Raw genomic sequence first — 27,837 nt, forward strand, 5'->3', positions numbered from 1 at the left:
TAGAGATGAACATAAGTTTAATCAATATTAAATATGACAGATTCTTCTTTAAACTCATACAGATCAAAAAAAGTCAAAGCAATACAAAAATGGATGAGCTCCCCCCCCACATTTCATCCAGTCTTTCAGTTTACACTTTAGAATTTGACTTTTATTTTTGGGAACAATGTACATAATATCCCCTTCTCCACACTTTGCAGTGCATCAACTCATGCCCCCCCCCCCCCATCTCTAGAACCCACACTTAAACCCATTTATATAATGATATACAAGGATAGAACAATCTGTATCATTAGGCTTAAAGTTGGTGAGAAAAAGTACTTCAGACAAATGAACAGAACACAATGAAAGAGCTCAATAATGGGGATTTCTTGAACTTTGTGGCTCCTGACTAGCTTTACCATCAATAGTGCCTTGCATGATGCATTTCTCAATTTCTGGGTCAAAACCATTGCCACATTCCAATCCTATCACTTGACACAAGTCAACCAGTAGGAACTAGGGAGTTGGTGATTGAAATAGAATAAGGCCTACCGGTAGCCAATCTCTTTCTGACCCTTGTTGATGACACTGTGCAACCAACCTCGGCACAGCGGACGTTATTAAGTGTGAATATAATGTCAGGCATCTTTGAATGGAAAGGAGACTTGGAAACTCATCAGAAACCAAACAATCGTATGATTAATCGAAAAACTATTTCAAGAAGAAGAACAATTCATACAGAATCATCAGCTCCCGAGTTCAATTCCAGGCTGTATCACAACRGGCCGTGATTGGGAGTCCCATAGGGCGGCGCACACTTGGCCCAGCATCATCCGGGTTACGGTTTGGCCGGAGTAGGCCATCATTGTAAATAAGAATTTGATCTTAAATGACTTGCCTAGTTACCCTTTTATTTAACTTTTTTTTTCTCCTTTAAATAAAACAAACCCTGGTGGCTATCTGACTTTGACTTCAAGTGAAACACAAAGCATGCAGATGCAATATGGAGGAACATCTGACTGGACAATACCAAATAATGGCAACAAAATAAACAACTAAGAGATCATACAGTAAGAGTTAAAGAAAAATACACCTTCAGAGCTCAGTCTGAGTTCAGTTAGTAACTGATTACTCTCAACAAGAGACATGGATGACTAGACTAGATAGCAGACAGTCATATGAGAGGGAATTTTTTTTTATCGGAATCGATCCATCAATTAGGACAGATAGATCAAATGCTAGAGAGATGTCACAGTAAAACTCATCTTAAAAAGGGGAATCTGTAGTTGCACCATCCCTCTTCGGACTTCTGAATGAATGAAATATTCCCTTGAGGCATTTCTAAGTTAAATTCTTAATGACTTCAGTTCAACTGTCATAACCCATCAAAACTTCAAATATAAGCTTGTTTCACTCCAATGTCAGTCAACAAAGTAAATGTAAACAAGCACTATATATGGTTAAAACTATAATTGTACTCGTGGATGGTCAGTCCTTYCATCCATAGCTCTGTCAATGAATTTGAGAGTGGTTACCTTACTCCAATCCTATCTCTCAGCTTTTTACTGAAACAGGGGTGGGGATTTCAATTTGTTATTGTTTCAACTGATGATTCCCTCTAAGTTATTAGCCGGCAGTTCGTATGTATGAAATTGGATTAGCATCTTCAGTCCACGGACAAACTCAACACACAAGAGTGATCAATAGATGACAATGCCTAGTCTCCTTCAGAACAGACATGGSGGTGTCCCAATACACCTTACTGGATTGCTTTAATTGTCCCCTGTCCTTCATTCCCACTGACAGGGAAAGATGGGTAAGTTTCCATCCTTATTTTCACCGCTCATGTCCTTTGAGATCAGTGGCCACGAAGGAAAGGAAGCATCTAAAGAGTATAGAGACATGTCTCCTGAAGCAGGGAGGCCACTGGTTGGAGATGAAATACACCCAAATATTATACCGACACAAAAATGATCCTACACTACAAGAAAGGGTGAAAAATAAATATGAATTAAATGCTTTTTAGACACACTCCCGCTTTTTTCAGCATTCCATTTTGAGATACCGAACTTTTCCATGTACATGTCATATCCCTCTTCCAACCCTATACACCCCTTCCAACCCCTTCCTCATCCTTCGCTCAGTTGAACAGCGTACAATCCCAAATMAATCCCTAGCCCCTCCCCCTTTTGCACTAGTGGAGATCTGAAAGGATTGCTTTGATAATATCAACATAATAGCTCCACCATGGCCTATAGGACAGGCTATACTAGAAATCCTGCAATATTGCTCACGTCTTAAATCCAACCCTCTCAGATCTCCAGAAGTATGTAGCTGGTAGGTGCTAGGGGTTGATGTGGATTTGGCCGTAGCCCTTTCAATAGAAGCGTTGCCACCTGAGGAGTAACTGACTGAGTTCAGATGAGTGTGTTTTAGTGGTGGTCTATGAGGGACTCCTTCTGTAGTACAAAAGGCATGGTGCTGTAGTGTAGTCTGTCACTATGTTTGGACTCCGTTCGATCAATGACTCGTCTCATTGGACAAAACCCCAACCCTGTATGGACTTCAGTTGTGTTAAATTTAAAAACTCAGGTTAAGGAGTGTCTCAAAGCACAGCCATAACAATGACATGACAGGGCAGACTAGGGTTAGATGATGTTTGGGCAGGAAAGATGGCCATTAAATACAAGAAAGTCCTACAGTTGATCTCTAAGAGCGAGAAGACGACAGGTGGTGAATACACTACAGGGTTAATTACCTCCCGGACTCCACAGGCTCCAATGAGGTGTAAGAACACACACACACACAAACAGACAGGAGTCCCATCTCCAACGGGAGTCCGACGCAACTCTATCGCCCTCTGGAGATCTAGTCCAGAACAGATCATCCCATCCCCCCCTTCCTCTCTTCAAACACACACCCTGCCTCATGTAGTCCCTCCAGGCTTATCTGGTGTAGTAGACTCTGTAGTAGACACTTTTTGACCTCCAAAGAGAGTAAGAGTTGTCGAACTTGAGAAGGTAGACCCCACGGCCAGGGTATTGGTGACTGCCGGCGTAGACCTCCTCGTGACAGTCCCGCCGATACACCGGCACTATCTCATCCACCTGCGGCTTCCCTGCCTCTTTCTTAGCCTTCTCCTCCTCACTAGGGGGCTCACCTGGAAATAGAGGGAACACAGACCATCAGGGGGGCTGATCAGTAACTACTGGATCACACTACAAGATTATATTCATRTGGTCTGAGGTGGCTTTCAGCCCAGTGTTTTTCTAGCAGTTTGAAAGGACCACACACATTAACAATAAGGTGCTATGTTTAAGACATGAAAAAATATTAACTATGACAAACAAGCAGGTATACGCCCTCTGTAGAACTGTATCCTGGGTCTCACGAAAGAACCCATAGCATCCCATTAAAAATACAGCAGGCATCTCATCTTCCTCTCCTCACCTTCCTCATCCTCGTCTTCGTCGCTGGACTCGCTGACGTGCACACTGACCGAGGCGTTGGCGGCATCTGTCCACTCAAAGAAGACTCCGAAGCCGACATCGTAGTGGTCCGTGGCAAACTCCCAGAAGAGGTAGGAGCCCTCCTCGTGGGTGGGCACTCGCACTGTCACTACCTCGCCACGCCCCACCGTGATCACACTGTCCACGTCCTGCCGAATCTTCTCCTTGAAGTCCTTGATCTGGGGTCGCGTCCACATGGAGGGGGCTGCTATGACCGGGGGAGAGTCTGCTGGGGGAGAGAAGGGAGAGGACGGAATGAGAGGGGCGTGTAAATATAACAGTGGCAGATTATGSACAACCATTTCTTAGGTACAACATTTCAGAAAAATACAGGATACAAACAAAATGTATGATTTTGAGTAGTAAAAGTTCCTTTCATTTTCACTAGATGAGGCAGTACTGGCTTTAGGGCTATACTGGCACACGGTCTCCTTGTTCTATGCAGGATAACAAAGTAGGCAGAGATACTCTGCTGTAACCAATGAAAGAATTCCATGGCTTGATTACAAACCAGAAATTGGCATCCTCTGTCCTGGCCAGCAACTTCTTAGCCAATCGAAGGGCTAGGGTGGAGTCCTTCACGTATCCCTTACACCTATTCATCCCTTTCTGATCCCCAAAGTCACGTCACCAAGTGTAGAGAGTAAGGCATCACATTACAATTTGGAATGTGTGCACGATTGTGGATGCATGTCTACCTGGCTGGTGTGCGTGCGTGCATGCATGCGTGTTTGTACCTGGCCTTTGCGTGTGTGTACCTATTGGCCCATTCTCAGTGGCCTCCTCAGCAGGATCTAAACGCTCTGGCTCTCTGTTCATGCCCTCAGAGTGGGAGTCTGACTGGCCATTGAGCAAGGGGACCTTCTCTCTAGCCGCGAGCGCTGCAGCTACAGGCTCACTAGTGGCCTCCAGGGTGGCCTTCACCACCGCATCCTCCTGCTGCTTCTGTAAGGCTGCCTGGAAGGGTGAGGGAGGAGGAACGGAGGGTCAATGACTGGGAGGGCAGCAGAATTAAGACATGTCTGTATAATCTACATTATTTCCCTTAGTGATCACCAAAAAATCTCTTCGTAGGGAAATGTTTTCGTATCAGTGTTTAAAGACGTCCTCCAGCTATTTCTGAACTTTTCCTGTTGAAAAGCGATATCCCAAGTATAAATAGGGGAGAGTGTGGTAAGTTGAGCCAAAGGGGTAAATTGAGCCACCCTTGTTTCTAGGAAACCATACACAAAATTAATCATTGACCAAATATTTAGGAAGAGGTCATCATTTCATGGACACTGAAGGAAGAAACTACATGGAAAAAGTGGTAAGCAAGTTGGTGAAAATCCATTTTTTGGACTAAGTCAAATGAATTTATGTTAGAGGTTTCATGATGCTTGTATCTAAACCAAAGTAGATACTTTTAAGAGTCTAAGGTTCTGTACATCAGTTGGGGTCTCTATAAGCTACAAGATGAGGTCCTAAACATAGCATGAAAGTGCATCCTTGTAGCTGTGTGGGCTAATACCCTGAGTGTACAAAACATTAAGAACACCTGCTCTTCCCATGACAGTGTGACCAGGTGAAGCCAGGTGAAAGCTATGATCCCTTATTCATGTCACTTGTTAAATCCACTTCAATCAGTGGAGATGAAGGGGAGGAGACAGGTTAAAGGATTTTTAAGCCTTGAGACAATTGAGAGATGGATTGTGCGTGTGCCATTCAACAGCCAATTTGACAGAGCTTGAAGAATTAAAAAAACAAGAATAATAGGCAAATGTTGCATAATCCAGGTGTGGAAAGCTCTTAAAGGCTTACCCAAAAAAGACTCATAGCTGCAATCGCTGCCAAAGGTGTTTCTACAAAGTATTGACTCAGGGGTGTGAATACTTATGTAAAATTAGATATTTGCAAACATTTATAAAAACACATTTTCACTTCATCATTATGGCATATTGTGTTTAGATGGGTGAAAAAATAAATAATATTTAATCACTTTTGAATGCAGGCTGTAAAACAAAATGTGGAATAAGTCAAGGGGTATGAACACTTCCTGAAGGCACTGTAGGTTGACAATTATTTGAAAATATGTCCGTTAATTCATAGTTATTTTGCAAAAGAAAGCCACGCATTTCAATGCATGCCACTGGAACACCTACCATATGRCATACTTTGACTAAAACTATGACRTATTGACTTGGGTAAGCTCTGGTCATCGTCTTTCAGCTCAAAAGTGGACTCCTACTGGTGTGGGCGTTTAAAAGACAAAAGCGATTGTGATGGTGTTAAATTGTGTTTGGTTTTAAAAAGGTAGTGGTAATATTTTATTCAGTACAGAAATTTGTAGGTGGCTTATAAGAAAACTCCACCAAAAAACTATATTTTGGTATTTGTTTCATTAGTCCATTGTTGATATAGTCCCAACATGTTTTGCATGTCAGCAATCAAGTTTTCAAGATATATAACTTTCAAAATACAGAAATACAGCCGTATGCATTTTCCATCATATAATGCCAAACACAGCATCATATAACGCTAAATATATCACACCGGCTGTATTTCTGTATTTTGAAAGTTAAACGGTATATTTTGAACACTTGATTGCTGACATGCAAAACATTTTGTGACTATAATCAACAAAGGACCAATAAAACAAATACCAAAAGATAGTTTTGGGGTAGAATTGTCCTTTAACAGACCCTGTCCCGCGGCTCAACAGAACCCATGACCGTGGTAAGTTGTGCCAATTTTTGGACAAGCTATGGTTTTCAAAACACATTTTCCCATGAATTTTGATTATTTCTGGGGATAAACAACATCCTGAAATATATCTAAATATCTTTGTTAGAAAGAATACTAGATTTTCCTTGATGAGTGATGCTGAATGTAAAAACATGGCTCAACTTACTCCACTCTCCCCTATAGTAATGTACACACACTTAAGGGTAAAACAAATAAAATGTTTTGCGCAAAACAGTGCTTTTTTTGACAACAGCAAACTTCAAGAAGTATGGCATTCAAGGAGTTGGTCTGATGATGTCATTGGCCTACCCACTTGCTTGAGGAAGATGTGAGGTTCATAGAATGTTGTTGTGTGTACCTGTTGTTGTGCCAGCTGGACCTGGTAGAGCTGCTGCATGTACTGTTGGTAGTGTTGTTCCTGTAGCTGGTGTATGAGACCCAGCTGCTGCTCAGGGCTCTCTGGGTACTGCTGGGCAGCATACTGCTGGAACTGCACCGCCGTCTGGGCATTCAGTGCTGCCATGATCTGCTGTCTGCACACAGGGAGGGGGAGGATGGAGGAGAGAGTCAACTCAGCACCCTTCCTTCAACGAACACTGGATTAGATAACTGTAGATGGAGGTAAAGCTGAAGCTAAAGAAATTGATAATCTAGCAGATACCCTACTCACTTCTGCTGCTCCACCCGTAGCCTCTCCTCCTCCAACTGCCTCCTCTCCTCCTCCTCCCTCTTCAGCCTCTCCTCCTCCTTGATCATCTTCCTCTCCTCCTCCTGCCTCTGTCGCTCCCTCTCTTCATCCTCCCGGCGCTGTCGTTCCTCCTCCTCCCTCCTGAGGTGAGATGGAAGGAAAGAGACAAAAACACGACAAACTTGAGTAAACTCCCCAACTCCTAGGCTAGTTTCCACCATGTTGCTGTCATGGGCAGAAATGTCTGTCCTCATGGACATCTTACCGTTTCCTCTCCTGCTCATCCTTCTCTATTTGGTGGGAGGTGACATAGGGTGCAAATAAATTACAGCATTTGTTCAACAGCTTGACAAACTCCACCATAGCCTCCTCCTTCTCCATGTTACCCAGAGCAGCCCACTCTTTCCTACAGAGGGGAAAGAGGGATAGTAGTTTTTTTGTACTGTAGATGTTCAATTTTTTTCCTTCTCACTTTTGTTATTTCACTTTCTTTGGCAATGTAAACAAGTTTCTCATGACAATAAATACCCTTTGAATTTAAARGAGTGGGAGATAGAGATGGGGGAAKTTTCTTTTCACACTGAGCTGTGAAAAACCTTGATAAAACGTGAAGAGGAAAATCTCTGATTCCAAACCGTTTCCTCACAGCAGCAGCACTAGGGCTGGAGCGTCAGCTGGAGTTAAGTCACACACACACACTGGGGAGGGGTGGTGGTTTACCTGCGGTCATTTCCCAGGACGTCAAAGAAGCCCACCTCTGGAGAGGCGTCGAGGTTGTATGGCCCCAGTAACACCTGCTTGTGGAGGGCCACCAGACGAAGCTTCTCCTCATAGGTGGGGTGGAAGGCCTTGCCATCCTTATCTGAGGACAAGACAAACCAGCTAATGGGCTAGACTCTGCAATACACTATCAAGGCAAATAATATGTTGATCATTCATTGCTAGACAGGCCTATATTGGAAATGGCACAACATCTTGTTGCTAAGTGTGTTGCTAGCGAATGGTGACTGACATGTCCCTTTTACAATGTATACAGTCAGCGAAGAAGTTAGCCATGTCTGACCTTTGTCGTAGAAAAGCCTCCATTTAGACAAGATCAAATGACGAGAGAAAGACATGCTCTCTAAATGTGCACTCCTTATATTGCCAATGCCCTTCTGGAGAAATTAACAATGACTGCAATGCACAGCTTCACTGAAGAATAGGAGTCCAGCTTTAGAACTTTAGAACCCGTTTACACAATGTTGTGACTGTATTAAAGTAGAAATCCGCAGATTGTGGGTGAACCTACGCCTCCCCACTTCTTGTGTCGTGTTTTCACTTTGAACGAAAATAAGGCGGTTGAGCTTTTATGCTAGGTGTGTCTCTGTGCTAATCCGCCTACTCGAATGACCCTACTGCCCCTACTGCCCCAGAGCTGGAGAGGAAGTGAAAGTCACTTGCAACRTAATGKTTCAGCCGCCAGAAACAAAGAGCAGACGAAGCCAACAAGCATCATTCTCTGTTCTTGGATTTGAATCAACTCGACCCCAAAAGATAAAGAAGCGAGAAAGACTGCTCATGACCAATCCATAAACATGATAAACATTGGATTGATTTTAACCGATGGAAGAGTGACTGACATGGCCACCGTTCTCATGGACTGGTAACGTTAGGTAAGTGTTGGGTTGCATTTTTAGCCTGCTAGCTACGTTAGCTACTAACCTCWGTGTGTTCAACGTTCAAGCTAGCAYCTAACAAGGCTACCTAACTTCTGAATTTGGACTGTTTTGTACTCGAAGGAATCTAACGATACCAGCATGTAGCGACACTGCATAAACCCCAACAAGATGCTCAATGTCTTTATTTCAACTAGGTACGGTTAGATGTACAGATTGTTTACATGGTAGTGTCTCTCGTTTGTAGATGATAATGCTAACTAGCTAGGRGGTAAGACAGCAGTTTCTGCCCAGAACAACCCACAAAAGATGCTTCTAGCTATACAATTTGGTACAGAAACATGTATTTCTCTGACATTGCCAATTACTTAATTGGCAAGATTAGCAAACTTAGGTACGCAGTATGTAATTTTGAATTCCATAGAGTGTGGAAGATGTAAAACAAATTGTTGTCTATCAACAATGACAAGCCACTGGTGTTTAACAACTTGGATGCACAATTACTGAYGATAAGTGGTGATATTGCCACATCTTCAATCTAAGCCTACTAGAAAGTGTGTGCCCTCAGGCCTGGAGGGAAGAAAAAGTAATTCCGCTACCCAAYAATAGTAAAGCCCCCTTTACTGGCTCAAATAGCCYACTAATCAACCTATTACCAACCCTTAGTAAACTTTTTGGGGAAAAAAACATGACCAGATACAATACTATTTTACAGTATACAGATTGACAGACTTCCAGCACGCTTGTAGGGAAGGACATTCAACAAGCGCAGCACTTACATAAATGACTGATGATTGGCTGAGAAATTCATGATAAAAAAATAGTGGGAGCTGTATTTTTTCTTTGCGGCTTTTGAATATTATTGACCACAATCTGCTGATAGAAAAATGTGTGTGTCATGGCTTTAGACCCCCTGCTATGTTGTGGATAAAGCATTACCTGTCTAACAGAAGGACGCTCTTTAATGGAAGACTTTCCAACATAATCCAGGTAGAATCAGGAATTCCCCAGGGCAGCTGTCTAGGCCCTTACTTTTATAAATTTTCACTGGCCTTGAGTAAAGCCAGACAGCCAGTGTGCCTATGTATGAGGATGACGCAACACTATACAGGTCAGCTACTACAGCGAGTGAAATCACTGCAACATTTAAAGAGCAGCAGTTTCAGAATGGTGGCAAGGAATAAATTCCTAAACATTTCAAAAACTAAAAGCATTGTAGTTGGAACAAATGATTCACTAAACCCTAAACCGCAACTGAATCTTGTAATAAATAAATGTGGAAATTGGGCAAGTTGAGGTGACTAAACTGCTTGGAGTAACCCTGGATTGTAAACGGTCATGGCCAAAACATGTTGATACAACAGTAGCTAAGATGGGGAGAAGTCTTTCCAAAATAAAACTCTGCCTTCTTAACAACACTATCAACAAGGCAGGTCATACAGGCTGTAGTTTTGTCGCACCTGGACTACTGTTCAGTCATGTGGTCAGGTGCCACAGAGGGACCTCGGAAAAATACAATTGGCTCAGAACAGGGCAGCACGGCTGGCTCTTAAAAGTACACTAACAATAATATGCATTTCTTGAGCCATTCTCATGGCTCAAATTTGWGGAGACTGACTTCATCATTACTTATTTTTGTAAGAAGTGTTGACATGCTGAAWACTTTGAGGTGTCTGTTTAAATTACTAGCACACAGCTCGGACAACCATGCATACCCCACAAGACATGCCACCAAAAGGTTTCTTCAAAATCCTCAAGTCAAGAACAGACTATGGGAGGTGCACAGTACTACATAGAGCCATGGCTACATTTAACTKTTTTCCACATCAGGTAACTGATGCAAGCAGTAGAATAGGATTTTAAAAAATGATACAAATATACCATATTGAACAGTGGGGACTGTGCAGACACACACACAGACGTACACATGGATATTGTATTATAAATATGTGATAGTGGAGTAGTGGCCTGAYGGAACACACTAAATGTATTGGGTAAAGTGTTATGAAATGTAATGTCATATATTTAACTGTATTAAATGTTGCTGGACCCCAGGAAGAGTAGCTGCTGCCGTGTCAGCAGCTAAATGGGGATCATTAATAAACACAAAATACTACATTTCTCAGGGAGATACTGGTGGAGAGTCTGATTTCAAGGGAACCTAAGACTGTGCAAGTTGTGCAAACCCCAACACTGAAGAATTAAGAAATGCTGTATACATCTGTTTTACTTTGTGAATCAATAATTATTTTGTTGATAATTGACCAAGGTAAGAAATGCTGTATTTGCATATTCTGTATTGCTTTGGGATTCAATAARTATTTTGTTGGTAAAATACCAAAATAGTTAGCCATGTTTGCCTGTTCAGCACATTGCCTGTCTATAAACAGCATTGATTCCTACCTAGTGTGAACTACCCACCAGAACCGGCCGTGATTGGGAGTCCCATAGGGTGGCGCACAATTGGCCCAGCGTTGTCCGGGGTAGGGTTTGGCCGGGGTAGGCTGTCATTGTAATTAAGAATGTGTTCTTAACGGACTTAAAATAAATATCCAGCGTAGTCAGTCAAGTAAACAATGGCTCATCTGCATTACATATGGGTGGACTACGGGACATGAAGTCATAGGATGGTACATTATCTTCTTACACTGGTAAGAGCACAACACTACATATAAACTCAGCAAAAAAAGAAACGTCCTCTGTCAAATGCATTTATTTTCAGCAAACTTAACATGTGTAAATATTTGTATGAACATAAGATTCAACAGACAAACTGAACAAGTTCCACAGACATGTGACTAACAGAAATGGAATAATATGTCCCTGAACAAAGGGGGGGGGGGGGGTCAAAATCAAAAGTAAGTCAGTATCAGGTGTGGCCACCAGCTGCATTAAGGACTGCAGTGCATCTCCTCCTCATGGACTGCACCAGATTTGCCAGTTCTTGCTGTGAGATGTTACCCTACTCTTCCTGCAAGTTCATGGACATTTCTGGGGGGGGGGGGGGGGGGTGCCCTAGCCCTCACCCTCCGATCCAACAGGTCCCAGACGTGCTCAATGGAATTTAAGATCCGGGCTCGTCGCTGGCTCTGGCAGAACACTGACATTCCTGTCTTGCAGGAAATCACGCACAGAAAGAGCAGTATGGCTGGTGGCATTGTCATGCTGGAGGGTCATGTCAGGATGAGCCTGCAGGAAGGGTACCACATGAGGGAGGAGGATGTCGTCCCTGTAACGCACATCGTTGAGATTGCTTGCAATGACAACAAGCTCAGTCCGATGATGTTGTGACACACCGCCCCAGAGCATGACGGACCCTCCACCTCCAAATCGATCCTGCTCCAGAGTACAGGCCTTGGTGTAACGTTCATTCCTTCGACGATAAAGGCGTATCCGACCATCACCCCTGGTGAGACAAAACCCGCGACTCGTCAATGAAGAGCACTTTTTGCCATTCCTGTCTGGTCCAGCGACGGTGGGTTTGTGCCCATAGACGACGTTGTTGCTGGTGATGTCTGGTGAGGACCTGCCTTACAACAGGCCTACAAGCCCTCAGTCCAGCCTCTTTCAGCCTATTTCGGACAGTCTGAGCACTGATGGAGGGATTGTGCGTTCCTGGTGTAACTCGGGCAGTTGTTGTTGCCATCCTTCACCTGTCCTGCAGGTGTGCTMTTCAGATGTACCGATCCTGTGCAGATGTTACACGTGGTCTGCCACTGRGAGGATGATCAGCTGTCCGTCCTGTCTCCCTGTAGCGTCGTCTTAGGCGTCTCACAGTACGGACATAGCAATTTATTGCCCTGGTCACATCTACAATCCTCATGCCTCCTTGCAGCATYCCTAAGGCACATTCACGCATCTTTCTTTTGGTGTTTTTCAGAGTCAGTAGAAAGGCCTCTTTAGTGTCCCAAGTTTTCATAACTGTGACCTTAATTGCCTACTATCTGTATGCTGTTAGTGTCCTAATGACCATTCCACAGGTACATGTTCATTAATTGTTTATGATTCATTGAACAAGCATGGGAAACAGTGTTTAAACCCTTTATAATGAAGATCTGTGATGATATTTGGTACATAATAATTATTTTCGAAAGACAGGGTCCTGAAAAAGGGACATTCCTTTTTTTGCTGAGTTTACCATCTCTGTTATCAAAATCAATGTTTATTTGGCATATGCACAGGATACAGTGAAGGTGTATACGGGAATATGATGGTAGGAATTTTTTGTTCATACAAGTACTTTGAGTATACTTAAGAAATGTACTATAATTTACTCATATTCCATCAAAATTGTGTTACCAAAATCAATGTTTATTTTTCAGCACATGCATAGGATACAGTGGTGTGTATACAGTGTCTGTCATTCTGTACCATTACCAACCACGCAAGAGTTTCTCCAGGAACATCAGTGCAAGGGGCTTAGTAGGAAACTTTTGTTGATACAGAATGGCAGCCATTACGCTTGTTACAAGTATTTATTTTATTTATCCGTTATTTCACCAGGTAAGTTGACTGAGAACACGTTCTCATTTACAGCAACGACCTGGGGAATTTACCATTTCCTGATGAAACTGAAATGATAACACAATTACATTGAGTTAGAATCAATAATATGAAAACTTGGAAAGGCTATTGACACTAGCGCTAATAATTTCAGTGATGTGATTTTTTTTCTCTCGCACATTAACACTGCTGTAGTAACAGATCCACGGATGATTGGGACTACTTGCTGCACGATAAAAGACTTGATAAAAGACTTGACTCCACATACAGTTGAAGTCAGAACTTTACATACAGCTTAGCCAAACACATTTAAACTCAGTTTCACAATTCCTGACATTTAATCCTAGTTAAAATTCCCTGTCTTAGGTCAGTTAGGATCACCACTTCATTTTAAGAATGTGAAATGTCAGAATAGTAGAGAGAATGATTRATTTATTTCAGCTTTTATTTTTTTCATCACATTCCCAAGTGGGTCAGAGGTTTACATACACTCAATTAGTATTTGGTAGCATTGCCTTTAAATTGTTTAACTTGGGTCAATGGTTTCGGGTAGCCTTCCACAAGCTTTCCCAATAAATTGGGTGCATTTTGGACCATTCCTCCTGACAGAGCTGGTGTAACTGAATCAGGTTTGTAGGCCTCCTTGCTCGCACATGCTTTTTCAGTTCTGCTCACAGATTTTCTATAGGATTGAGGTCAGGGCTTTGTGATGGCCACTCCAATACCTTGACTTTGTTGTCCTTAAGCCATTTTGCCACAACTTTGGAAGTATGCTTGGGGTCATTGTCCATTTGGAAGACCCATTGGCGTCCAAGCTTGAACTTTTTATATCCACATCATTTTCCTTCCTCGTGATGCCATCTATTTTGTGAAGTGCACCAGTCCCTCCTGCAGCAAAGCACCCCCACAACATGATGCTGCCACCCCGTGCGTCACGGTTTGGATGGTGTTCTTCGGCTTGCAAGCCTCCCCTTTTATCCTCCAAACACAACGACGGTCATTATGGCCAAACAGTTCTATTTGTTTCATCAGACCAGAGGCCATTTCTCCAAAAAGTAAAATCTTTGTCCCCATGTGCAGTTGCAAACGGTAGTCTGGCTTTTTTTAATGGCAGTTTTGGAGCAGTGGCTTCTTCCTTGCTGAGTGGCCTATCAAGTTATGTCGATATAGGACTCGTTTTACTGTGGATATAGATACTTTTGTACCCGTTTCCTCCAGCATCTTCACAAGGTCCTTTGCTGTTGTTCTGGGATTGATTTGCACTTTTCGCACCAAGGTATGTTCATCTCTAGGAGACAGAACGCGTCTCCTTCCTGAGCGGTATGACGGCTGCGTGGTCCCATGGTTGTTTATACTTGCGTACGATTGTTTGTACATATGAACGTGGTACCTTCAGGCGTTTGTAAATTTCTCCAAAGGATCAACCAGACTTGTGGAGGTCTACACTTTTTTCTGAGGTCTTGGCTGATATTTTTAGATTTTCCCATGATGTCAAGCATAGGCACTGAGTTTGAAGGTAGGCTTTGAAATACATCCACAGGTACAACGCCAATTGATTGGGGAGTTTATCCCATTCTTTTCTGCAAATCCTCTCAAGCTATGTCAGATTGGATGGCGAGCGTTGCTGCACATCTTTTTTCAGGTCTCTCCAGAGATGTTCGATCGGGTTCAAGTACGGACTCTGGCTAGGCAACTCAGGGACGTTCAGAGACTTGTCGCGAAGCCACTCCAGCGTTGTCTTGGCTGTGTGCTTAGGGTGGTTGTCCTGCTGGTAGGTACACCTCTAACTAGTTTCCCAGTCCCTGCCACTGAAATACACCCCCACAGCATGGTGCTGCCACCACTATGGTTCACTGTAGGGATGGTGCCAGGTTTCCTCTAGACGTGACGCTTGGCATTCAGGTCAAAGAATTCAATCTTGGTTTCATCAGACCAGAGAATCTTGTTTCTAAATGGTCTGAAAATCCTTTAAGTGCCTTTTGGCAAACTCCAAGCGGGCTGTCATGTGCCTTTTACTGAGGAGTGGCTTCTGTTTGGCCACTCTACCATAAAGGCCGGATTGGTGGCGTGCTGCAGAGATGGTTGTTCGTCTGGAAGTTTCTTCCATCACAGAGGAACTCTGGAGCTCTATCAGAGTGGCCATCGGCTTCTTGGTCACCTCCCTGTCCAAGGCCCTTCCTCGATTGCTCAGTTTGGCTGGGCTGGTTCCAAACTTCTTCCATTTAAGAATGATGGAGCCCACTGTGTTCTTGGACTTTCAATGCTGCAGCCATTTTTTGGTACCCATCCCCAAATCTGTGCCTCGACAAAATCCTGTCGGAGCTCTATGGACAATTCCTTCGACCTCATGGCTTGGTTTTTGCRCCGAAATGCATTGCCAACTGTGTGACCTTATATAGACAGGTGTTTGCATTTGCAATTCATGTCCAATCAATTTAATTTAGCACAGGCYGACRMCAATCAAGTTGTAGAAACATCTCAAGGATAATCAATGGAAACAGGATGCACCTGAGCTCAATTTCTCGTCTCATAGCAAAAGGTCTGAATACTTAAGTAAATAACGCATCTTTTTTATTTGGAATAAATTAATAGGTTATTGTGTGTAGTACCATGATAAAAAAAACAATTGAATCCATTTCAGAATAAGGCTGTAACGTAACAAAATGTGGAAAAAGTCAAGGGGTCTGAACACACTGCACATAGAATGTGGCGTCGTGCTATAACCATGTAAGATGTGTCATGCTAATGTCCCGTCCTATGACTTCATTGCCCATAGTCCACGAATATGTCACGCAGGATGAGCCATTGTTTACTTTACTGGCCATGATGGGTATTCATTCAGTTGGGTTAACTCTAGGTAGGAATCAACGCTATATATAGGTAGGGAATGTGCTGAACAGGAAAAKAAACTATTTTGGTCAATAACCAACAAAATAATTATTGAGTCAAAGCATAACAGAAATTGCATACATTTCTTACCTCTTTCAGTGTTGGAGTTCACACAACCACAACTTGTAGTCTCAGGTTCCCTCGAAATCAGACCATGTTCACCAGTATCTCCCTGAGAAATACATGTTCGTGTGATGTTACTGTACCAAATTTTATAGCTAGATACTTTTTGGGGATTGGTCTGGTGCCGGAAATGTTGTCTACCACCTTGCTAGCATTATCATCTGCAAACGAAACACTATGTCAACAATCTGCATACCTAGCGTCAGCTAGCTAACGTTAGCGTGTTGAAATCAAGGCATTGAGCATCTTGTGGGGTTTATGTAGTGCAGCTACATGATGCTATTGTTAAGATTCCTTTGAGTACAAAACAGTCTGAATACCAAATAAGTTATCTTAGCTAGCTTGAACAATGAACACACTAAGATATGCAGCTAACATAACTAGCAGGCTAAACACGCAACCCAACACTTACCTAATGTTACCAGTCCATGAGAACGAGGGCCATGTCAGTCACTCTTCCACTTGTTAAAATTAATTCCAATGACCAATCCATATACCGGATAAACATGAGCAGTCTCTCGCTTCTTTTCCCCCTTTGGGATCAAGTTGATTCTGATCCAAGAACAGAGAATGATGCTTGTTGGCTTCGTCTGCTCTTTGTTTCTGGCGGCTGAAGCGTCAGGTTGCTAGTGACTTTCATTTCCTCTCCAGCTCTGGGGTAGCAGGGTCATTTAAGTAGGCGGGATTAGCGCAAAGACACACCTAGCCCAGAAGGCCAGCCCAAGGTGGCTCAGAACTCAACCCCCTTGTTTTCGTTCAAAGTGAAAACACGACACAAGAAGTGGGCCGAACAGGGTCGCCCACAACCTGCAGATTTCTGCTATAAAAAGGTGTATATCGGAAGCGATGGTAATGGCATTGGCTCAGATTTATTTCCATGCTTATCCATTGGCTATGAAATGGCCCTTCAAAGGAAACAGAGGGACTTTCTTTTGATGTGAAGCCAAGTGCATTTAATTATGAAGATTGCCTTCRAGTCAGCCTACAATTAAGCAGTAAAAGTCAAATCACTAAAGGCCCAGAAGGATCTCCAAAGGCTGACCTCTGGAAACTACACACTGCTTGTCGATGGTCTGAAAGACTGTCCGTGTCTCGAATCTGGCTTGCGTACCACTTATTTAAAAGGTTGTTCTATTTGATTTGAATCACTTTTTCACCGCAACCCTTTTTGWTTTCAACGAAACTTTCCATATATACTTTTTAAATGCAACAATTTAAAAGATTTTGCTGAGTTACAGCTCATTAAGAAATCAGTCAACTGAAATAAATTCATTAGGCCCTAATCTACGGATTTCCCATGACAMGGCAGGGGCGCAGCAATGGGTTAGCATAGACCCACAGACTTGGGAGCCAGGCCCAGTCAATCAGAATTAGTTTATCCCCACAAAGGGCTTTATTACAGACAGAAATACAACTCCGCACCCCCCCCCCCCCCCAACAATCCCGCAGGTGAAGAAGCCAGATGTGGAGGTCCTGGGCTGGTGGTTACATGTGGTCTGCGGTTGTGAGGCTGGTTGGACATACTACCAAATTGTCTAAAAAGAGGTTGAGGCGGCTTATGGTATAGAAATGAACATTKAATTCTTTGGCAACAACTCTGGTGGATATTCGTGCAGTCAGCATGCCAATTGCATTTCTATGAACTTTACGGATACAATTTGGATTTTTTTGTCTTCCTGTTTTGACTGCGTTTGAGCCTGTGGATTACTGAAGAAAACGCGAACAAAACAGAGGTTTTTGGATATAAAGAACCTATCGAACAAAAGGAACATTTATTGAGCAAATGAATGTCTGCTGAGTGCAACCATATGAAGATCAAAGGTAAGGGATTACTTTTATCTCTATTTCTGACTTGTGTAACTGTTCTACTTGGCTGGTTACTGTTTGTAATGATTTGTCTAGTGGGCTATGTTCTCAAATAATCGTACGGTATGCTTTCGCCGTAAAGCATTTTATTTTTTATTTTTTAATCTGACACCGTGGTTGGATTCACAAGAAGTTAATCTTTAAACCTATGTAAAATAATTTTTTGTTTTCTGAATTTTTATAATGAGTATTTCTGTATTCGAATTTGGCACCCTGCAGTTTCACTGGCTGTTGAAGAGGTGGGACGCTAACGTCTCACGTACCCAAGAGAGGTTCAAAGCTAACCACATCGCGGAATCCAAACCGAGTGTTTCCAGCACACATGCTGTGCACTCAGGCCTACTACTGTTGTCTGCAAACTTTATGATTGAGTTGGAGGCGTGCGTGGCCACGCAGTCATGGGTGAACAGGGAGTACAGGAAGGGGCTGAGCACACACCCTCGTGGAACCCCCTGTGTTGAGGATCAGTGAAGTGGAGGTGTCGTTTCCTACCTTCACCAACTGGGAGTCCAGGACCCAGTTGCACAGGGCGGGGTTCAGACCCAGGGCCCCAATCTTAATGATGAGATTGGAGGGTACTACGGTGTTGAAGGCTGAGCTATAGTCAATGAACAGCCTTCTTACATAGGTATTGTTCTTGTCCAGATGGGATAGGGCAGTGTAATGGTGATTGCATCATCTGTGGCTCTATTGAGGCAGAATGCAAATTGAAGTGGGTCTAGGGTGGCAAGTAAGGTGGAGGTGATATGATCCTTGACTAGTCTCTCAAAGCACTTCATGATGACAGAAGTGAGTGCTACGGGGCGATAGTAATTTAGTTCAGTTACCTTAGCATTTTTGGGAACAGGAACAATGGTGGACATCTTGAAGCAAGTGGGGACAGCAGACTGGGATAGGGAGAGATGTATATGTCCATAAACACTCCAGCCAGTTGGTCTGCACATGCCCTGAGGACGCAGCTAGGGATACCTTCGACTGGCAGCCTTACGAGGGTTAACAATTAATGTCTTACTCACTTCAGCCACGGAGAAAGAGAGCCCAGTCTTTGGGAGCGGACCGCGTCGGTGGCACTGTGTTATCCTCAAAGCGTGCGGAGGTGTTTAGCTTGTCCGGGAGCAAGACGTCGGTGTCCGCAACGTGGCTGGTTTTCCCCTTAAATTAAATTTCGAGCTTAGTTGGTTTAGCCTCAAAAAAATACAAGGTATCCATGATTGCCACAGAGAATGGGTGGGCAGGACATGGCGAGGGATGAGTTCAGATTGGTCTGCCATGTAACATGCTTCTGTCTATAATGTGAGCTGTTCAGTATGTGTAGGTAATACTTTCTAACACAGCTTTTTTGAAAGATATCACGTAGTAGAACTGCATGATGTTGCTCTCCACTTTCTGAAGGGCCGAGTTTTGAAAATCAGTGGAATGCACGGTGGAAATAGAGTATGATAGCTAAGGAGATGGTATTTTATTGCAAATATGCAGACGGAGTCATAAAGAAAACACACAGAAGGCTGTTGTATAAACAACCCGTCTCCAGATTACATCTTCAAACTAAGGCAACCATGGCATCCATGACAGAGGGGGAGAAGCGTCATCCACGTATACAGGTAAGAGTCTACTGTTGGCTAACCCCATTTTGTACATAGTTTGCGCAACCGTGGCATTCAAACGAGGCTGCTATGAAAAATAATTGAACTGTAGCGACTGTGTTGGCATTGATGGGTTCAGATTTCTAACCATTAAATATTGTTAATCATCAGTTACACTAGAGACGTGAGGGGTACCATAGTCTCGGGTTTACACCAGAAGTTAATGGTTATCTGTAGGAGGAATGTATATGGTGGACGCAATTAAGCTTGGAATGTACAGAGTGAAGGAAAGATAATCACGTGGCAGGCACTGATAAGGATGGAGAGCTGTGGAGTAGTGAGGAAGGGGGTAGAGGTCAGGTCACCTTAACCTCTACGGGATCGGTGTCCCTAAGCCAGGTCAGTTGCTGCTCAATATGCGATAATGTGACTAGAATGACCTTGTAAACAGCCAATTCTGGGACATAGACATGTCTTATATGGGCAGAAAGATTAACAAGAATGTAAGCTAACAGCAGTGTCCAATTTACAAAGCATTACGAGGAAAAAAAATACCATGCTATTGTTTGAGGATGGGGCACAAAAACCCCCCACTTCTAACAGCAACTGGTTTGATACATTCACCTCTGAAGGTAAATAATGTACTTATATTCAGTAATCTTTCTCTGATTTGTCATCCTGAGGGTCCCGGTGATAAAATCTATTTTTATTTTCAAAATGTACGAATTGGGCTCTACAGTTTGACCACACTGCTGTCTCTGGCTCCACACCCAGCTCGCCATCTAGWTGTGAAGGTTAYTGTATTTTCTGAAGGGAAGCTCATGATCCATCATGTATTACGACATTCCTGGGAGTGTGTAATAGCATTTTTGTATGGTTCTCTACAGTTATGTACTTGAAAATGTATAAATTGACCAATTCGGCACATTTGGGCAAACTCCTCCCAGACTTGATACAAAATATTGTGTAGTTTAGTAATTCATTGGATCAGTCTGAAACTTTGCACACACTGCTGCCATCTTCGGGACAGCATCTAMAATCCTCTCTCAATGCATGGCCTTTCTCTTGCATTTCAAAGACGACAGAACCCCCCCAAAAAATGTTACACGCATGTTTTTTGGTTTGTATGATCTTTTACCAGATCAAGTGTTATATTCTCCTACATTCATTTCACATTTCCACAAACGTCAAAGTACTTCCTTTCAAATAGTATCAATATGCAAATCCTTGGTACTGAGCTACGGCAGTTAGATTTGGGTATGTTCATTTAGGCAAAAAAAAAGGTCAGATGCTTGTGCGGGGCAATAAAAGTCCACTTTAAAAATGTGCAGTTGTCACAGCACAATGCCACAGAGGGATGTGCAATTGGCATGATGACTGCAGGAATGTCCACCAGAGCTGTTGCCAGAGAGTTTAATGTTCATTTCTCTACCATAAGCCACCTCCGTCGTTTTAGAGAATTTGTCAGTACGTCTGGCCTCACAACCGCAGACCACGTGTAACCACGCCAGCCCAGGACCGCCACATCCAGCTTCTTCACCTGCGGGACACAGCCACTCYGACAGCTGATGGAACTGTGGGTTTGCACAACCGAAGAATTTCTGCACAAACTATCAGAAACWGTCTCAGGGAAGCTCATCTGAGTGCTCGTTGTCCTCACCACTTCAGTGGGCAAATGCTCACCTTCGATTGTTACTGACCCGTGAAGAACACACTTATCCAATGTATGAATCCCAGTTTCAAATGTACTAGGCAGCCGGCAGCCGTATCGGCAAGCGGTTTGCTGATGTCAACGTTGTGAACAGAGTGCCCCATGGTGGCGCTGGGGTTATGGTATCAGCAGGCATAAGCTACGGACAACAAACACAAATGCATTTTAAATCGATAGCAATTTGAATGCACAGAGATGCCGTGACAAGATCCTGAAGCCCATTGTCGTACCATTCACACGCCAACATCACCTCACGTTCCAACATAATAATGCACAGCKCCATGTKGCAAGGATCTGTAAACAATTCCTGGAAGCTAAAAATGTCCCAATTTTTCCATGGCCTACATACTCACCAGACATGTCACCCATTGAGCATGTTGGGGATGCTCTGGATCAACGTTTAAGACCACGTATTCCAGTTCCCGCCAATATCCAGCAACATCACACAGCCATTGAAAAGTGGGATAACATTCCACAGACCACAATTAAAAACCTGATAAACTATGTGAAGGAGGTGTCACGAGCCAAATGACTGGTTCTGATTCACACCCCTACTTTAAGAAAAACATATTTTTAAAGGCATCTGTGACCAACAGATACATATCTGTATTCCCAGTCATGTGAAATCCATATATTAGGGCCTATTGAATGRATTTAAATTGACTGAATGTCTTATATGATCTGTAACTCAGTAAAATCTTTYAAATTGTTGCATTTATATTTTTGTTCAGTGTGCAAATCTGCCTCCTCCACTGTAACTGGACGTATGAATGGCAGTAGAGGTTTAGCCCAATAATGGACTAAAGGAGCCCAAAGTTATTCCTTATAGAACCACACACGTTATGTTTAAAGTTGCATAAACATCAGACTTACACTATATATACACAAACGTTTGTGGACACCCCTTCAAATTAGTGGATTCGGCTCTTTCAGCCACACTAGTTGCTGACAGGTGTATAAAATCGAGCACACAACCATGCAATCTCCAAAGACAAAGACTTTCAGTAGAATGGCCTTACTGAAGAGCTCAGTGACTTTCAATGTGGCACTGTCATAAGATGCCACCTACAGTCGTGGCCAAAAGTTTGGAGAYTGACAAATATTAATTTCCACAAAGTTTGCTGCTTCAGTGTCTTTAGATATTTTTGTCAGATGTTACTATGGAATACTGAAATATAATTACAAGCATTTCATAAGTGTCAAAGGCTTTCATTGACAATTACATGAAGTTGATGCAGAGAGTCAATATTTGCAGTGTTGACCCTTCTTTTTCAAGACCTCTGCAATCTGCCCTGGCATGCTGTCAATTAACTTCTGGGACACATCCTGACTGATGGCAGCCCATTCTTGCATAATAAATGCTTAGAGTTTATCTGAAAAGGCATTGCTCGTCACTAAACTGTTCCTGGATGGTTGGGAGAAGTTTCTCTTGGAGGATGTGTTGGTACCATTCTTTATTCATGGCTGTGTTCTTAGGCAAAATTGTGAGTGAGCCCACTCCCTTGGCTGAGAACCAACCCCACACATGAATGGTCTCAGGATGCTTTACTGTTGGCATGACACAGGACTGATGGTAGCGCTCATCTTGTCTTCTCCGGACAAGCTTTTTTCCGGATGCCCCAAACAATTGGAAAGGGGATTCATCAGAGAAAAGGACTTTACCCAGTCCTCAGCAGTCCAATCCCTGTACCTTTTCCAGAATATCAGTCTGTCCCTGATGTTTTTCCTGGAGAGGAGTGGCTTTTTTGCTGCCCTTCTTGACACCAGGCCATCCAAAAGTTTMCGCCTCACTGTGCGTGCAGATGCACTGACAGCTGCCTGCTGCCATTCCTGAGCAAGCTCCTCCAGTCTGTTATTCAAACTCAATCAGCATGACAGTGATCTCCAGCCTTGTCCTTGTCAACACTCACCTGTGTTAACGAGACAATCACTGACATGTCGTCAGCTGGTCCTTCTGTGGCAGGGCTGAAATGCAGTGGAAATGTTTTTTGGGGATTCAGTTCATTWGCATGGCAAAGAGGGACTTTGCAATTAATTGCAAATCATCTGATCGCTCCTCATAACATTCTGGAGTATATGCAAATTTCCATCATACAAACTGAGGCAGCAGACTTTGTGAAAATTAATATGTGTCATTCAAATCTTTTGGCCATGACTGTACAAGTCAGTTAGTCAAATTTCTGCCCTTCTAGAGCTGCCCCGGGTCAACTGTAAGTGCTGTTATTGTGATGTGGAAATGTCCAAGCGCAACAACGGCTCAGCTGCGAAGTGGTAAGCCACACAAGCTCACAGAACGGGACAGCCGAGTGCTGAAGCGCTTAAGGACTATTTTTAAGGGCTAACGTCGGTTGCAATACTCACCACCGTATTCCAAATTACATCTGGAGGCAACGTCAGCACAAGAACTGTTCAAAGGGAGCTTTGTGAAATGGGTTTCCATGGCCGAGCAGCAGCATACAATCCTAAGATCACCATGCACAATGCCAAGTGTCGGCTGGAATGATATAAAGCTTGCCGCCGTACTCTGGATCATTGGAAACTAGGTGAAATTTACTGTTGCAACTTCTGATAGTTAAGATGAGAAAGTTGTAATGCCTGTGTGTGTGTGTTTCTGTATGATATCTTTGTGATGCTGGCAATAGGCAAGTAATAACAGTATTATTAGAGCAATGAATCACGCTTCACCTTCTGGCAGTCCGACGAACGAATCTGAGTTTGGCGGATGCCAGAAGAACGCTACCTGCCCCAATGCATAGTGCCAACTTTACAATTTGGTGGAGGAGGAATAATGGTCTGGGGCTGTTTTTCATGGGTCGGGATTGACCCCTTAGTTCCAGTGAAGGGAAATCTTAATGCTACAGCATTTAATGACACTTGACAATTTTGTGCTTCAAACCTTTTGGAAAGTCCCTTTCCTGTTTCAGCATGACGATGCCCCCGTGCACAAAGCGAGATTCACCGTAAAAATGGTTTGTCAAAATCGGTGTGGAAGAAATTGACTGACCTGCACAGAGCCCTGACCACCACATTGAACACCTTTGGGAAGAATTGGAACGCTGACTGCGAGCCAGACCTAATTGCCCAACATCAGTGCTGGACCCCATTATTGCTCTTGTGGCTGAATGGAGAGAAAGTCCCAGCAGCAATGTTCCAACATCTAGTGGAAAGCCTTCCCGGAAGATTGGAAGCTGTTATAGCAGCAAAGGGGCGAACAACTCCATATTAATGCCCATGATTTTATGCCCATTAATGCCCATGAAATGAGATGTTCGACGAACAAGTGTCCACATACTTTGTCAGTCTGAAAGAAGTCAAGTGAAAAAGGATGCAAGGCTCTACAAGCCAGAATGTTGAATTTGAGTTTACTTTACTGGTTGTCCGTGCTGTTGGTCCTTTTGCCGGAAGGTAGTGGAGATCAAATGTCCACAGTAAAGTATTGTTTATTCGACTTCTTGAGGTGCCAAGATATTCTTTCGCTTGTATCTTGTAACGCCTTTCATGAGATGTACAATATGTAAACAATAGCCGAATGTAACCAAACTTTGTCGACCGAAGGAAGTTACCTCGCAATAAGCTGCTAGTGCTTGTTAAATTTGCCAGCTGATTGTGTGGGATAACGTTCGGTCTGTTTTTTACATTTCTTAAGGACTCTTGGAAGACTAGCCCTTGGACTAACATAACTCCTAATAAAATGTAAATCAACCTCAGCCATTAATGACATATTGTGCAAGTCGCGAGCGAATTGCATCGGTATTGAAAATACAAACCGGAAATAGAAAACCGATATACAGACCAGTGTACTGAAAGTCTGGTTACTAACACTACTCTGTGGATACTTTTGTCTCAGATTACCTCCTACATAAGGACAAAAACTGCAGACAACAGGAAAAGTACATTCAAATTAAGCTAATTCAACATTCTGACTTGTAATGGGACTGCTTACTAAAAGTGAGCCTACAGGTTAGATAAGAGAGTGGAGTCTTCCACTCTCGGATTCGTAGAGGCTWTGTTTACAGGTGAATTGGCTCTGGAAGACAAAACAGCCAAATACTCCATCTAAAATGTATCGGTTGTCAATTGCGGTATTGTTCTAGAAACATAAATCCCTCTACTTTCATATATGCAAAATACACACTTACTGTACTGTTTTTTCAGTAACACGCTTGTGGCGTCCATCTTCCGTTTATACACAGGTGTTAGGAGATGCAGATCGCTAATTGGCACAGGTAGTCGACAGTAAACACGGGCAGTAACATGGAGATATGGCAGTGGGGCTCGAAACAAAACTCCCCCATACAGAATATCCTTCGTCCAATGTGTAATGGAACTGAGACATGATCATGGGTTAGAGGAGGGTGTGTGCCTGCCACATACCAGTCAAACTAGTAACTGGATTCTCATTCACTGGACTCTAGAGACTGACAGCTAGCTACGTGGAGGATCCACATGACCATATCGACACATTACATGTCAAGTTAACTGTCGCCTCATCTTTAATCTGGACTATAAACATTACAGTTAGCCCTTTATTCTTGCGTTGTCTGAACAACAAGACACCATCCAGCAATTCATTGGAATTCAGAGATTCTGATTGATGAAAAAGCTTAAATTTACTGTGGCATTTTGTCAGTTAGCCAAGCATCATTAGCAAGTGGCTAGCTAGCTAACATTTAGTTAAATGTTAGCTAGTGCACCGCAAGAAAACAATGAACACAGGGATGAAAAAGCTATCTAACGTTACCTAGTCAAATCGTGAATAAATGCTATTACTGTATACCTTTTTATTATCAAATAGGAATATAAAATACCTTTGAAGAATTTCAAGGCTAGTCTGTATAGCTCCAGCAAACCAAAGCCCCATTTCCTCTCTATCGTGGTTTTGGAAGACTCGCCTTCTTCCCTATCGTCGGTGGCGCTCTGGTCCTCCGTATCATGCTCGGGGTCAGGTTCAGCGACTTGCTCGCCCTCGGGATCGGGGCTGAGGGTGAGGCCGTCGATGGAGACTTCGAGCCGGCTAGAACTGCCATTGTTGAGGTCGGCGCTCTGAACCTCTGTCGCCATCATGCAGAATGTCAGCTGCCTAAAGCGGCCACGTACCTACTTCCGTTTTTAGCGGAATTTCCGGTAGATACTGTTACAAGATGTAAATAATGACGTACCAAGACAGGACTTAATGCTGCGTTCAAAACAACTGGGAAATCGGACCTCGGAAATCTCAGACTTCAGAATGTTCAAAACAACTGGGAAATCGAAAAAAAAAAATCTGACCTGAAGATCACTGATATCGTGGTTTGACTTGTTTTTTGTTGTTGTTTTTTTTACTTCCCAATTGACATGAAAGCACCATAAGCAACATGGGGTTGGGAAAACATTGGCCAGTTTCTCTGAGTCAGAATGGGACATGTAGCTAGCTGCTCAGTGTAAAAATTATTGTTGTCTATCAAAAATGACACGCCAACGGGGTCTAACAACTTGGATGGAAAATTACAGAGGATAATAGCGGACGATATTGCCACRCTATTTGCAATCTCTTCAATTTAAGCCTACGAGAAAGTGTGTGCCCTCAGGATTGGAGCGAAGCAAAAGTCATTCTGCTTCCTAAGAATAGTAAGGCACCCTTTACTGTTTCTAACAGCCAACTAATCAGCCTGTTACCAACCGTTAGTAAAGTTTTGGAAAAAAATGTGTTTGACCAGATACAATGCTATTTTACAGTAAACAAATTGAAAACAGACTTTCAGCACACTTATAGGGAAGGACATTCAACAAGCACAACACTTACACAAATGACAGATGATTGGCTGAGAGAAATTGATGATAAAAAGATTGCGGGGCTATTTTGTTAGACTTCAGTGCAGCTTTTGACATTATTGATCATGATCTAATACTGGAAAATGTTTGTGTTATGACTTTACATCCCCTGCTATATTGTGGATAAAGAGTTACCTGTCTATCAGAACACAGAGGGTGTTCTTTAATGGAAGCCTCTCCAACATAGAATCAGAAATTCCCCAGGGCAGCTGTCTTGGCCCCTTACTTTTTTCAATCTTTACTAATGACATGCCACTGGCTTTGAGTAAAGCCAATGTGACTATGTATGCGGATGACTCAACACTATACACGTCAGCTGCTACAGCGACTGAAATGACTGCAACACTTAACAAAGAGCTGCAGTTAGTTTCAGAATGGGTGGCAAGGAATAAGTTAGTCCTAAATATTTCTAAAACTAAAAGCATTGTATTTGGGACAAATAATTCACTAAACCCTAAACCTCTACTAAATCTTGTAATAATTAGTGGAAATTGAGCAAGTTGAGGTGACTAAACTGCTTGGAGTAATCCTGGATTGTAAACTGTCATGGTCAAAACATATTGATACAACAGTAGCAAAGATGGAGAGAAGTCTGTCCATAATATCTTCTTAACAGAACTATCAACAAGGCAGGTCCCTCGTTTTGTCGCACCTGGACTATTGTTCAGTCGTGTGGTCAGGTTCCACAAAGAGGGACTTAGGAAAATTGCAATTGGCTCAGAACAGTGCAGTACGACTGGCCCTTGGATGTACACAGAGAGCTAACATTAATAATATGCATGTCAATCTC

General features: G+C 42.9%; 1 protein-coding gene across 4 annotated transcripts; it reads right to left on the reverse strand.

Moving 5' to 3' along the window:
- acbd3 (acyl-Coenzyme A binding domain containing 3) lies at positions 1-26,354 on the reverse strand. 4 transcript variants are annotated; one of them, XM_023973951.2, is made up of 8 exons: positions 26,045-26,354; positions 7,624-7,765; positions 7,169-7,309; positions 6,886-7,044; positions 6,574-6,748; positions 4,250-4,448; positions 3,433-3,717; positions 1-3,142 (listed from the first exon to the last, which is right to left on the reverse strand). In XM_023973951.2, exons 1-8 carry the CDS (start codon positions 26,298-26,300, stop codon positions 2,928-2,930), a joined length of 1,572 nt encoding a protein of 523 aa, XP_023829719.1. In that variant the 5' UTR covers positions 26,301-26,354; the 3' UTR covers positions 1-2,927. The 4 variants fall into 4 exon arrangements, with proteins under 4 accessions (XP_023829719.1, XP_023829718.1, XP_023829717.1 ...); XM_023973950.2 differs by having other exon boundaries at positions 3,433-3,720; XM_023973949.2 differs by having other exon boundaries at positions 4,229-4,448.
- Between the last annotated feature and the right edge of the window lie 1,483 nt (positions 26,355-27,837).

This window comes from Salvelinus sp. IW2-2015, linkage group LG28 (genome assembly GCF_002910315.2).
Source record: "Salvelinus sp. IW2-2015 linkage group LG28, ASM291031v2, whole genome shotgun sequence".
Taxonomy (NCBI): domain Eukaryota; kingdom Metazoa; phylum Chordata; class Actinopteri; order Salmoniformes; family Salmonidae; genus Salvelinus; species Salvelinus sp. IW2-2015.